The 14,807-nt window shown below is 42.8% G+C and overlaps 1 protein-coding gene across 8 annotated transcripts in view; it reads left to right on the top strand.

Moving 5' to 3' along the window:
* Window positions 1–14,807, top strand: part of Rich (Guanine nucleotide exchange factor subunit Rich) — a 256,565-nt gene that overhangs the window by 42,474 nt on the left and 199,284 nt on the right. For all 8 annotated transcript variants that reach the window (XM_067108968.1, XM_067108971.1, XM_067108969.1 and 5 more), the window contains exons 5-7: window positions 93–226; window positions 952–1,043; window positions 12,806–12,912. In XM_067108968.1, coding sequence (XP_066965069.1) covers window positions 93–226; window positions 952–1,043; window positions 12,806–12,912 — 333 coding nt within the window. The remainder of the gene's footprint in view (window positions 1–92; window positions 227–951; window positions 1,044–12,805; window positions 12,913–14,807) is intronic.

Below are 14,807 nucleotides of genomic sequence, written 5' to 3'. Positions count from 1 at the left end.
CTTCTCTATACTTTGTCATTCATTTTACAGGACTCCCAGGGAATTGTAGTTTTTGTTCATGGATGTTACATGATGATATTTCTCCATTCCAGCTGTTCCTCTTGATACTCCTGGTGTACATGTTGTCGACCTGGAGTATTCCCCTTTAGTTGGAGGTTTTGCTGTTGTTCTCAGTGATGGCCGAGCAGCATTTCTTACAGCATCTACACTGAAGTTTGATCCCAATGTAAGTATTGCTTGATAATATGTACTTATTAGATATTTATTAGTTATTAGATATTTATAAAAAAATGTAATTTTGCTTGTAAATTGTAATACCATCTAGAGGGGCTTGTATAAGGTTTGTTATGTTTACACTTAGGACACCAGGTTAGAGCAAGTGAATGTATAAAATGATGTACCTATGTATTCAAAAAGGTTACCATATCACAGCCTCAAGTAATTTCATTATTACCCAACACAGTACTGTTAGCAGTAGTATAATGCAGACTTTATAAGTTTAAAGTCCATTATTACTCATTTCCAGTTTAATTCTTTGTATTTTATGGAACTTGCTGTAATTCAAAATTTTCCTGTATATAGTCAAGACAGAAATACAGAAAGAACATTATTTTAAAAGAGATTGACCTTTTTGCCCATTTATATAGGCTGTATGTCTGCCTTGATTGTAATAAAACAAAATTTGTCAAAAGACAAACTTGACAAAGTAATCTTGTGTAGTATGTAATTTATTGTTTTAGGAATCCAGTATAGATTTTTAAACTGGAATTTTTATATTGTAAATAGTGTTAAAAGTATATCTCACAGTTGAATACTCACTGATGGCTCCAACTCCCTGTATAGTCATTTACATTATGTAGTCTAAAGATTGCAGTGTACTGTACAGTACCATTTTTATAGTTAGCTGAATCAGGTGGAGTTCTCTCTCTTAGAAGTTTTTCTGGTTTTCAGGCTGTGCAAGGAATATGGGCACGGGATTTGGAGGATGCCACTTGTGCTGCAATAAATCATAAATATCGTTTGCTGGCATATGGACGTGCCAAGTAAGGTTATATGTGTGCAGTTATATCAGCCACGTGCTACAAATAATGTTGCTAGAGTTAAACTTTCAGATTGTACCCAAGCCTCATTTGATTGTCAGTTGACAGATTTTACCAGCTCTGGGTGTGATGAGTTCTTCATGAAATAATTATTAATACTGTTACTCAGAACATGAATAATATTCATATCAAGCTCCCAAAGAATATGACATTTTATATAAGTAACTTACCCAGTAATTACATAGCTATTAGTTTCTTTTAACCGGCAGCTCAAAATTTTGAAATTGCGTGTCTGCTAGATTTTTATGGTTATGGCGACATGCCCCGCCCACTTTTGGGTGTAAGAGAAGGTACAACATAGCAAAGAGCTTCAATTTCTTTCTGCCAGCTGTGGTTGAAGGACTGTAGTTGGCAGCAGCTTGAATTTTGGAATTTGTACTTTGCTGGTTGTTTGACTTATCTTCAATTAGTGAAGTATTTAATTTCGTAGCCTTTCGGCACAATTAAGATAGTGTTAGGTGAATTTTAAATATTGATTGATGACTCTTTGCCCATTTTTTAGACTTGTATTAGATTTTCTAGGATGTCTGACACTAGTAGTGCTAACATTAGGTACTAGACTAACTGAGAATCTTATGATCGCACACTGTGTGTGTTCCTTGTAGGGGACAAACATGTTCAGAAGATTCACGTTGTGAGGAGTGTAATGACTGGGATATTAAGAAGTGGAAGACTTTAGATGCACATCTCAGAAACTAGCTAGAGATAGGAAGATGAAAGCTACTGCTAAGGAATCTAGTAAAGCTTTATCTAGCCAGGATTCATCCACTAAGTCGGATGCAATCGCACCTGTAATTTCTTCCAATCCCATTCCATCTCCTCCATTTGTGCAACCATCTCCTTTACCTGGCTCTCACATTTCTGACCCCCAACATCATTGCCAGTCTGGAGTCGAAAATCGACACTCGCCCGGAATTGATTGTGCAATCGATCGCTAAACTAGCGTCATCGGTGAAAGTGCTTATGGATAAAAGCGAGTCAGGGCGCCCTGTGGCACCCAGTGCAATTGCAGTGGTAGTGGAGGAGGTGGCTGTTCGGCCCGCCAATTCTCCTAGGCCAAGGTCCATGTCATACTCCCCAGCAACTGGGAGGTGTCATACTGGCAGCCTAAGAAGGGAGGTCAGTGGGTCTGCCCCGAGCAGTCGCCCCTCGGTTCAGTCTGTTGATGAATCCCAGACTGCAACCAAAGGCCATTGGAAAGGCCTTCAAGTGAGTGCTCACTGTATGTCCTCCAGCTCCGAAGATTTTAGTCCCAGGCGCGCACGGCGCTATGCGAACAAGTCATGCCTGCTAAAGCGGCATGCAGTGGAGTTTGAGATTTCTTTCCCTGTTCCTTGTAAGAAGGGCAAGGGTTCAGCGTGCCCATCGTGTAGTCACTGGGATACCCCGGAAAAATTCTCTTCTGCTTCTTCTGACGATGGTCGTAAATTGGCACCTAAGCACCTTGTGGTGTGGAGACGTTCGTCGTCGAATAAAGAAGCTACTGCATCAGGAGTTGCGCACCAGGCACCTCCATCTCTACAATCAACTACACCATCAACTAGTGTCGAAGCGCCCAAACTCCTGTTTGCGATTGAGCGCCCACTGGCGCCCATTCATCAACAAGTTTCTCTACTGGCTCCCGTCTCCACAGCGGCCCCCCAAGCGCCCATTGGCGCCCTTTCTTCGACAAGTTTCACTACTGGCTCCAGTCTCCACAAATCCCCCCGAGCTCCCATTGGCGCCCGTTCTTCGACAAGTTTCGCTACTGGCTCCCGTCTCCACAGCACCCCCCGAGCACCCATTGGCGCCCGTTCTTCGACAAGTTTCACTGGTGGCTTGCGGCCCCCAAGCGCCCGTTGGCGCCCGCTCCTCCACCACTTCTTAGTAGTGTCGTCTCGGACATTCTTACTCCTCCAGTTGACCCAATTCAGAGCAAACTGGATAATATTCTCAGTTTGCTTCAGAAGGCTCCTCCTACAGCTCAGATGACAGTGGACTTATCACTTTCTCCTGTCTCTTCTGAGGAAGAGGTTTTTCCCGATCAAGATGCACCTTCATCGGCGTACTTGGCGCTGTTGAAGTTCCTGCTAGCAACTTATCCAAGCTGCTTCTGGCCAGCTATTCCCTCTTCAGCTAAGACGGCACTGGAGGAAGTAGAAAATTATTTTCTCGGCCTCGGAACTTGTGCAGCTAAAAGTATTTTTAAGGTGTTCGAAGTGATGAGCGTCCTTGACTGGGCGGTGGGCGCTCTGGCGTGCAAACTTAGAGAGTGCTCTTTGTTACCTCAAGAGATCTAGTCGAATCTCCAAGGAGTACTTTCCTGTATTGACAGAGTCGTTTGTGAAAATACGCAGGAGTTAGCCAGTCTGTATGCCATGGGTATTCTTAAGAAGAGGGAGCTTTGGTGCTCTTTTACATCAAAAGGCGTCACTCCATCTCAGAGATCGGCCCTCCTATTCTCCCCTTGGACAAGAAGTATCTTTTTCCAAAGGCTACAGTACTGAACATCGCCTCTGACCTGCAGAAAAAGAACACTCAGGACCTGCTCACTCAATCTACGAGACGCCTAAAGGATTCTTCGGCTCTTCCTCCCAGATCTTCGTCCCCACTGCAACCTACTCCCTTTTTGAGCTCCCGTTCTGGATCCTAGATTAGGACAAGAACTTATATCTGTTTCCTACAGCGTTCCATCAGGAAGTCCTCTTCAAAGTCTTACTCCAAGAAATGAAAACGTAGTCCTCCGTATTCAGATAGGGGCGTGGCTCCTTCACTTTTTGGAACAGTGGGAACAAAAGGGAGTGGAATCTTGGATAGTGTGTGTCCTGAAGGAGGGCTAGACTATCTCCTCTTTGAACATTCCTCCCCTAATCTACAAGCCTGTTGAACTGACAGGTTACTCTCCAAGCTCAGAGAGATTTGCTGCTCTCTTGCTAGAGGTGAAGTCCCTTGTTCAGAAAGAGGCCATAGAGCTAGTAGAGGACATTCAATCTCCAGGATTCTACAACCAGGCCTCTCAACAGCTCCGCAAGTGTTCATCAGAGTATTGGCTCCACTAGTAAAATGGCTTCATTTGATGGGGATAAAGATCTCTCTATATCTAGATGACCGGCTACTGCGTTCCCGTTCGAAAGCTTAGTGTACAGAGGACATTTGCATGACTCTTCTCTTGGCTCAGGAATTGGGCCTTCTCATCAATCGAAACAAGTCCTTCCTGACTACTTCTCACGAGGTTCCTTATGTAGGGATGACGATCAGTTCTTGGGTTTTTCGGGTTTTTCCAGTCCCGAAGAGAACAGAAAGGTGTCTCCAGACAGTGGAAGAATTTCCAAATCTAAACTGTTGCTTGGCCAATCAGTGGATGAGTCTTCTAGGTATTCAAGAACTTGTCTGAGATAGTGGGTCCGTCTGAAGAAGAAAGAACTCTCTGTCCAGTAAGGGCCCTTAAGTTTTATCTTCACAGAACGAAGGACATTTGTGGTACTTCAAGAAACCTTTGGTGTTTTGTGAAATATCCCTCTAGACCCCTGTCTAAGAATGCCCTGGCATTTTTCTGAAGCACATTCCATGGTGAACAAAGACTCACTCTCATCTTTAAAGATAAAACCCACAAGATAAGAGCAGTCGTTAAGTCTTCGGCGTTTAAGCACAATCTATCCCTTACGTCAATTGTGCAAGCGGTGTTTTGGAAGTGCAAGTCGGTGTGCACATTATTTGAGGGATATTGAGATGACTTACAATTAATGCAGTACCTTGGGTCCGTTTTACGCGGCTGGAGTGGTGTTGGGGAAGGAAACGTAGAAAGCAATGTCCTTTCCTCAATCTCTTCGCCTTGCCTAGGGTGTTGAGTTTTGGGGAGCCTGGGAGTACTATGTACTTGGAGCACCCTCCATTCTCTTGGTTTTATGGTTGGGTATTGGTGTTTTTAATTTGATTTTTGGTGGTTATGGTGACAATTTAGTCTGGTTATTTTGTGTGGTACTGCGCCCTGGGCAGGGGCATCTTGTTGTACTTTGCTAGCCATTGGAATTTGTCCATCGCTACAAAACACCCACTGTAGTAGTAGGCCCTCAAGGCTTTACCACCTCGCCTCTACTGGATAAGATGAGCGCCAACCAGAGGCAGTATCTTACTGTAGTAGCTCTCTTATCAGGAAAGATTCAACAACATTGATTCAATGTTAGCAAATTTCTATTCTCAAACTCATTACTATTAATAATGTTTTGGGGTAGATAAGTCGAACATTCCCACCTCCATTCAATGTGGGAATCAGCAATGTAATTACTGGGTAAGTTACTTACATAAAAATGACATTTTTATAATAAAATAAAGTTTTATATATACTTACCCAGTAATTACATAATCGGAGCCCACCCGCCTCCCCTCACTTGGACATAAGGGCATAAACATATTGAAGCTGTTTGCTATGTTGTACCTTCTCTTACACCCGAAAGTGGGCAAGGCATGTTGCCATAACCATAACAAACTATTGGACCAGCAATTTCAAAATTCTGAGCTGCTCATTAAAAGAAACTAAAGCTATGTAATTACTGGGTAAATATATATAAAACTTTATTTTATTAAAAAATGTCATTTTTTATGATAAAATAAAGTTTTATATACACTTACCAAGTAATTAGTTTCTATTAACCGGCAGCTAAAATTTGAAAATTCGCGGTAGTGACTCTTGTTTTGTTTTGGTGAAGTAGACTTTCAAGGAAAGAGAGGAACAACATAGAAAGAAAGCTTAATTTCTTTATGCCGAAATGTCCAGAAGAGGGGAGGAGGGAGGGCTCCCACTCTGTCATTGCTTGGTAAGTATATATAAAACTTTATTTTATCATAAAAATGTCCTTTTTATATAAGTAACTTACCAAGTAATTATATAGCTGATTCCCATATTGATAGGAGGTGGGATTCATGGATGTATTTTACCCTCAAGCATTAAAAGTAATGAGTTGAAAGTAAAAACGTTGCTAAGATTAATACGATGTTTGTTGTTTCCTTACCTGGTAAGAGAGCTGCTGCAGGAAGATACTGCCTCTGGTGGTGCTTACATTACCCCTTAGAGGTGTGGCGGTAAAGTCAAGTGTCACCTGCTACATAAATGGGGACCTCACAGCGAAGGACTTCCCTGAACGCTAGCAAAGTAAAAAGTTTTCTCCTGCCCTGGGCACAGTACTGACACACAACCAGAAAGCAATGCTGATACTTACACCAATACACCAGAAAATTGAAGACACCTGCACCCAACCATTAAAAGACCTGGACGGTGTCCCAGTATGGGGTACCCCCAGACTCGCTCCCCTAATACTCAACACCAGTTTTCCAAGGCAGAGAGTAAAATATGGAAGGGAAGCTTCCTATACTCCCTTCCCCAACACTGTGCCAGCCACCAATAAAGGACCCAAGGTACTGTAATCATTAAAAACTGATTCCACATCACGTAGACAATAAGTCGTAAGTACTGACTTACATCTCCAATAAGTGGATTGGAGAATGGAAGCAAGAGAAAGATTATACTTGAATGACAAGGACGTTGCTACGGCTCTAATCTCATGAGCTCTCACTCTCAGAATGGGTAGAAGCCCTTCTCCCACTTGGGAATGTGCCTCACGAACGAGATCTCCTGGGAAGAAAGAGAGAGCATTCTTCAAGAGAGGTCGTGAAGGGTTCTCCACTGAACACCACAGGTGATTGGACGGACCTCGTATCTTGTCAGTCTTTTGGAGGTAGCATTTGAGTGCCCTTACTTGACAGCGGAATCTTTCCTCATCTACTGAACCTGCCATATGAGTTAGGTTTTTAATGCCAAAAGAATGAGGCCAGGCTTTTGCTGGATTCTCGTTCTTAGCAAGAAGCCCAGGGTGTAAGAGGATATCGCATCTCCATTAGAGAAACCGATTCATCTGTCTAGAGCCTAGATCTCACTCACTGTCTTGGCTGTAGCCAAGGCTACTAGGGAGAGGGTCTTCTTGGTTACATCCCTTAAAGAAGCAGAGTCAAGAGGTTCAAAGGGTGGACCAGAAAGCTATTCAAGTACCACATCCAGGTTCCATGATACTTGTTCTAAATCTTTTTGTTTCGACATGTTGAATGATTTTATAAGAGCAGGTAAATCCTGATTCGAAGCAATATCTAGGCCCCTGTGCCTGAATACTGAGCCTAACATTACCCTGTAACCTTTGGTAGTAGAGGAGGATAAACCCTTAGAAGTTCTCAAAAACAACAAAAAATCAGCAATCTCTGTCAAAGATGCCTTAGAAGAAGAGGCATGATTTGTTCTGCACCAAATGCAGAAAATAGCCCACTTGCTTTGGTAGGCATTGGCTGATGACTCTCCTACATCTTGAGATAGCTTCTGCAGCCACTCTTGAAAAACCTTTAGCTCTGAGGAGTTTCTTGGCAGCTTGAATCCTGTCAGAGCTAGCGTGGATAACCGCAGATGGGATCGCCTGAGATGGGGTAGAGAAGCTTGTGTTTTTTAGGAAGCAGTCTTGGGAAGTCAGACAGGAGACTTATCAGGTTTGGAAACCATTCCCTTAGTGGCCAAAACGGAGCTATGAGGATCATCGAGGCATTCTTGTGAGACCTGAACTTGTTTTATCACTTCCCTTACCATCCTGAAGAGAGGGAAGGCGTACAGGCTTTTGTCGGACCAGTCTAGAAGCTTGGGATCCATTGCCCATGCTGCGGTATATGGTACTGGAGAACAATAAAGTGGAAGATGGTGATTTTTGGAGGTCGCAAAAAGGTCTATTGTCAGCCTTCCCGACAATTTCCACAGATCTATGCATACCAGTGGGTCCAACGTTCATTCCGTAGGTATCACTTGGTTGCTGTGACTCAGCTGGTCTGCTAAAATGTTCATTTTGCCTTGCACAAACCTTGTTACCATCCTTGTCTGGTTCTGGTGAGCCCAGAGAAGTAGGTCCCTCACTTCCTCACAGAGGGAGAAGGAATGAGTTCCCCCTTGCTTGCTTATGTAGGACAGGGGGTCGCCGTAATGTCCCAGTGCACTGCAGTGGTCTTGTCTCAAACTTCCGAAGCAAAGGCTTGAAATCTTAGACTGATTGCAGTCAGTTCTCTCACGTTATGTGCCAACTCTTCTGTTCTTGTGTCCATCTTCTGGAGACTTCCTTGTCTTCCAGGAGAGCACCCCAACCTAAGTCAGATGCATCTGCATAGAAGCTCAGGCTGGGGTTCTGAGGAAAAAGAGACTTCCCTTCTAGCAGCCTGTCTTCAGACCTCCATAAAGCAGGTTTTTCTTGATGTCCTGGGTTATTGGAAACCACAAACGAGTCTGGATGTTTCTTTTGTTCCCAGTTGTCTCTGAGATAAAACAGGAGTACTCTTGTGTGAAGTCTCCCCAGGGAGACAAACTGTTTAGATGGAAACCAATGTTCCGAGGAGGCTCATCCACTTGTTGGCTGAACACATTTGGAGGGAGAGAAACTCATCTGTTGTCTTTAGACAGGATTCTACCTTCTTGGGAGCAGGAAAAGCCCACAAAAGATGAGAATTCAGACTCATTCCCAAATATACTATCTGTTGGGAGGGAACTAGTTGAGACTTCTGAAGGTTGATCAAAAGCCCCAACTCTTTCACTAAGCAAAGCGTCTTTTGAATGTCCCCTGTGCAAGCTTCCTTTGTTGGAGAACAAATGGGCCAGTCGTCCAGTTAGAGAGCAATGTTGACACCCAGTAGATGAAGCCAACCCGCCATCAGAGCAAGAACCTGGGTGAAAACTTGAGGGGCCATCGAACTGGAAAATCTGGTCCCAGAAAACAAAGTGGAGGTACTTCCTAGAGTCTGGATGCATGGGGACATGGAAGTGTGCATCTTGCATGTCTATGGAGCCATCCAGTCCCTTTGGAGAATTTTGTCTTCAATACAAAGACATTCAGTGCTGACATCCAGCACTGGCCTCCATCCTCCTGAAGGCTCAGAACCATGAACAGGCGATTGTAAAACCCCTCTGATTCTACATCTGTGACAACTTCTATCACTCTTTTCTGAAAAAGGGCAGAAACTACCTTTGATAGGGCCAAAAACCTTCTTGAGCTTGTCAATAGGTGGTCAAGGCAATGGGTTTCTTGACTAAGGGTGGGAAGTCTTCAAAGGGAATAGAGCCGCTGTTCTTGAGCACTTCTATGACCCACTGTTCTGCTCCTGTCTTACTCCATTCTTCCCAAAAAAGGAGCCTGGTGCCCACTGCTGCACAGGGAAAATTTTCCTCACTTTTTGGATGAAGGTTTGGTTGAAGACTTCTTGATGGCCTTGGAAGAGAATTGGACGTTAGATCTAGGCTTTGACTGAAATCTTTGCCTGCCCCCAAGAAAAGGGCTAACACTGCAAGGGAGAAGAAGAAGACTTGACACTTGAAGAGATATTCTCTCTAGCATGTTTAGAGGACTGAGCTAAGATATCTTGTGTTGACTTCTTATGGAAGTCTGAGGCAATTCCATTAACCACCGACTGTGGAGAAAGGAAGTCACTTACTAGAGGAGAGGAGAGAAGAGAAGGGCCGATTTCTGCACTGACGTGACCCCTTTGGAGATACAAGAGCACCAAAGTTCTCTCTTCTTTAAGATGCCCATAGAACACCAGAGCTCTCTCTTCTTTAAGATGCCCATAGAATACATAGAAACTAATTCACAAGAAGCGTCTCTAATCCCTCTATCTATACAGGATAGGACGCCTAGAAGATCCGATGAGAGGTCCGCAGGGATGGAAGGATGGTCCTGGATTTTCTTGGCCAAGGTACCTACTGCCCAATTCAGGAAACTGACCACTTCAAAAACTTTGGAAATATTCTTCAGCAAGTGGTCAAGTTGGGTGGAAGAAAACATCACCTTAGCCACTGCAAAGGCAGACATACGGGAGGCTTCATTGAGACCCGAGAAGTCCCCTGGGCGGGGGCAGACACACCCAGGGAGGGAACTTCTCCGGTAGCATAATACGAATATCTCCTTCTCAGCAAACACGAAGGGGGTCAACAGAACACAGCTTTCCCGTTCTCCTTTGTCTGCTAACCAACACTCCACTTTGTTCATAGCCTTTATAGCCAAAGTAGAGTACCAGTTTAGGAGGCTTGAAAAGCAGAAGCTGGAGAAGAAGGAGCCGCTGGCAAGAAGTCAGGAAAGTATGAAGTAGAAAATGCAAGAGAGCTGAATACGCCGAAGTAGGAGTATCTTCTTCCGGATCCCGAGAGTCCTCCTTGGCTGACAAAACTGGAGAGAGGGGTGCATCTGCCACACTGGCTGGAGGAGGTTGCAGTTTGAAAAAACTCAAAATGGCATGTAGACGCTGTTGTTGTGTGGGAGCCAGAGCTGGAAATATTACAACTGGTGTCGCAGAAGAAGACGCTGTTGTCACATGATGAGAAGAGAGAAGATCGGTCGTTGATGGGAGCTCGGGAGCTACTGGAAGATCGGGGGTAGCTGGACGCTTGTGGGTTACTGGGCGCTCAGAAGACACAGAGCGCTCGGGAGTCAATGGGCGCTCGGACGCTACTGAACTTCTGGGCGCTCTGGTGCCGATGGGCACTCCATTGCCAATGGATGCTCCAGAGCCAACTGGACATCGGGGGCTTCTGAAGGCTTAGAGGTTGAAGGAAAAGCTGAAACCACTATACTGCAAGATGCCGAAGAACATCTGGAGGAGTGGGCACTGAACGCTCAAGATGCTTTGCAGGAGCTGGGTGCTGGTCTGTCCAAAAAAAAAAAACTACACAAGGGCACTTTGATTTTCTTTATGAGACACTTGAATGGTGGCTAGATGAAATCCTAACACTAAGATTCTTTGCAGGAGAAACCTCTGGTGAAAAATGCTCTGGTCTGTCCAAAAAACTACAGGAGGGCTTAGCCTCTTTGATTTTCTTATGAGACACTTGAGTGGTGGTACTAGTCACAACAATAACATTCATCTTATGCAAATTTCTTCAGCAGTTTGGAAAATAAAATAATGACTAACTTATTCATCCAATTAAAGCGCCATTGGCTCCTGCAATCAGGACTCGATGCTTCAGAACTGGAGGAAAGAGCGTGCATCCAAGAAAATGCCTTTCCAACAGCGTTTTGTCGTCACCTGGGAATCGGCTACAGGTGTGACTGAGGGGCCGACTGCCCTTGGGCAGACCCCACCAACCTCCCTTGGCCTCCGGTATGACTTCTCCCATGTGCAGGGGTGTGTCAGGGACCTTCGCCTAGGAGAATCGGTGGGACAGACAGCCAGCTCCTCCACTAACACTTCACTATAAGCACTTTGTTCACGGTTCATAAGTTCACGAACTGTTTCACCCAACTGGGACATTTTAATAACTCAAACTTACAATCAAATTTCGCTTCAAGGTTGGCAACAGCATTGGGGTCAGAAGTATGAGAGCTTGGTATGGGAACAGTGTATAGCTGAAGAACTGGGATTTGGAGACAAGACAGAAATAACAGGAACATCAGTGGAAGGTTTCAAAGAATCCTGGCTAGTTAAAGACTTGTCATTCCTAGTATTAGCTTTTCTTATCCTGTCGCTTTCCAACTTGGAAAGGTGAGAAGTCAGAATTTTCCACTGTCTAGGGTCCCAGTCAACACATTCAGCACAAGTCAGATCTATAGAGCACACTTGATCCCTGGAACTAGAACATACAGTATGCAAATCATATTTGGCGGAAGTCAATCTCATATTGCAGCCTTTACTGCAATAGCGAGTGCTAGATGTACTTAGCGTCAGACATTGTCAAAAGCAAGTTGAAAACTAAGTTTCAAAAGGGAAAACAAGTAAAAATTCTGAAATCTGTTTTAATTGAGTCAGTCTGACTAAATAAATGCCAAAAGGCAACCAAAAGAATCGAAAATACTTCACCAGTACCTCAGGGAAAATAACCAGTAGAGCCTACGAAAGTCCAAAATTTAAGCTGCTGCTCACAACCATCATCAAAAGCAGCCAGAAATAAATTGAGCCTTATTTCTATGTTGTTCCTCTCCTTCCCCGAAAGTGGGCAGGGCTGACTACTTACACCAAAACAAAACAAAAGAGTCACTACTGTGAATTTTCAAATTTTAGCTGCCAGTTAATAGAAATTGATAATTATCTAATTACTTGGTAAGTTACTTATATAAAAATGTTGTTTATTTGAAATAAGTAGCATATTGGTGCTGCTGTTCAGCAAATCTAGTTGCTCTTGGCAGGAAAGAGAACCAGGGATCAATTGTGAATGTGAAAGATCTCTGTTAAAATTACAACTTATGGAAAAGTCACAAAAAAGAGACCATCTGTTGATGGTTCAAGTCATAATTGCTAATGTTAGGAAACAGAAACCTACCACCATGAACCACTCTATCTAAATGAGATAAATCTCTGGCAGCAGTAGGCATCCACACCAGGGAACAGTATTGGAATACAGAAGGGATGAATAACCTAAAAGCAGATTGCCTGGACTTTATCACTGTTATAAATATATGAGGCATTACATACAATACCCAACTTTGTGCAGCATTTGCTGACACCATCAGATTGAAGAAATGCTATTTAGGGGAATCTTGGAAGAGGTTGTTAGAGATTTTGCTTCTAATAGGTCAATCAAGAAACCATGTCTCAGAAGATCTTAGTCATTTTTTGGATAATATTCTTAGTTAAGAAAATAAATTTGAAATATTTTATAGTAATTTGAGACCTTCAAAATGCCTTTTCAAGCTTCAGTTGTGGATTGAACTTTTGCTATATCTCAGTTCACAGGGAGTAGTGTACTTGGTGGATGAAGCCACAGGAGGGCTTGAAGTGTCACACCGCATGATTCTCTCAAGTAGGGATTATGCTGGATCTCTAGGACCTGTGGGTAAGTTGCTTTATCGTTTCCTAGTGTATGCCTCAGCATTTGATGGCTGCAGAAACATTTTCAATCTTTAGTTATATATTTACTTAGAAAAGAAAGAATTGATCACAATGTTTACTATTTTTAGAGTTAACTTAAAATTGCTGCTTTTGAATGTCATGTAGAGTTCAAAAGATTGCCAGAAATGTAAAGTCAATTATAATCTTTTTGATAGTCCTATGTAGAGGCACTGCTTGATGAATAATATGTCTGCTATTCAGTCATTTGTATAATAAGTTTAGCAGACACTAAGAATGAGAAAATTAAAAAAGACATTCATTAAGTCTCTTCTAGAAGCACTTTTATACATGTAAGTGATAAAGTATTTACTATTTTACATATGCTTGTATAGATGATTGACTAGCTTTTTTGAACCAGTAGATACCATTTTATCTTAAAATTATTTTTTTCAAAATTATGCTTTTAAAGTGCTTGTAGGCATGGTATATGTTTCATATAAAGGGATGTTTTACAAGAATTGTTATATGGTTAGAAAGTAATTTATTTACCTATCATAAAGCAATGTTTTTGAGCCTTAGCTTGTACAGCAGTTGAGAAAAAGAAAATGAATAAGGGGTTGTATCTGGCTGTCTCAACTTACTTCTGTTTACTGTCCTTCCTTTAGGTAATGATAGAGTGACTCTTCTTGGTGCCCCAGTTTTCTAAGACTGGTTTGTTTACATACTGCCATTGGTTTGTCAACATTGTTTTCCACCCAGTGGAATGTTGTCGCAGTTCAACCCAATTGTCAGGTCTGGATGCAGGGGTTTTGGGTAACTGCTTTCCTAAATAGCAAAGTTTTCTGGATTGCTGAAACTTTGGTCTCTTGTATTCTTCTTCAGGAGTGATTAACAATGTGTATCTCATGCCTTCTTCTTCTTCATGTGTTGATGGCAATTCTTTGTTGGTTTCTTGCTGAAGGGGGTTCTCACTCTGCTAGTTCTTCAGTCAAAGCTCCATGAGAGTGACCCAGTCCTTGTTTCTTGATAGCCACTCATTCTCCTTTCCGGAGTACGGCACACTTCATGTATCTCTTGTGCTGGGATTTCTAGCTGCACCTGAGAGAATGACTGTCTTAGAAGGTGGGAGGAATTTATTTGTGTACCTTTCGGTTTTGGCAAACGGGGATTAAGGGGATTTGTGTTCTTTGATCAATATCACAGAAAGGTTAGCTCTGCTCAGAGCTTGTTCCAGTGGATTGCAGACTTCAACCTTTATTTTGACTGAGCCAGGTCCCTTTCAGTCTCTGACATGAAGGACAGGTCTGCCATTACAGTCTTTTATCTGATTGGGTTAGACTTTCCTCCCGGGGGTGGGGGCAGGATCTACACTTGTTATCTGCTGAACAGTCCTCTTTTCTTGAAGACTTTTTCCACTGTCATGTTCAGTTGACAAGAACATCTTTAGACTCTAACAGGCAGAGTCCCCTAGTTTACTGGTCTCAGCGTATTTTGGGGAAGTCTCTTGCCTTACCATGTTATATTTGATGTAGGGCATCATTTATTCCATGGCTGAAAATCGTCTTTTTCGACAAGTGAATGTATCATTTCCCTCTGAACCTGAGTTCTTATGATATACAGTAAATTTTTACCATCCAAAAATCTTAAGAAAGGCAGTCCCCTGTTTTACGTTCGTTCTGATGTCATTTGGGTGTCTTGAAAACCAAAAATCTTAAGAAAACCTTACTTCCTATCATTTTTATTGTAACCTGCATTTTTATTGTTTTTCATCAAAAAACCTCCAAATTTTGACCATTCTGCCCTTTTGGAGCCATATTTCTTCCTTTGGATTGGCATCGTCGGTGTGTAAACTCGGAACATGCATTGTAATGCGGGAAATCATTTTTGGTGAATATATTT

This window comes from Macrobrachium rosenbergii, chromosome 9 (genome assembly GCF_040412425.1).
Source record: "Macrobrachium rosenbergii isolate ZJJX-2024 chromosome 9, ASM4041242v1, whole genome shotgun sequence".
Lineage (NCBI taxonomy): Eukaryota > Metazoa > Arthropoda > Malacostraca > Decapoda > Palaemonidae > Macrobrachium > Macrobrachium rosenbergii.
The sequence above is the reverse complement of the archived record's forward strand: the minus strand, read 5'-3'. Positions and strand labels throughout refer to the sequence as shown.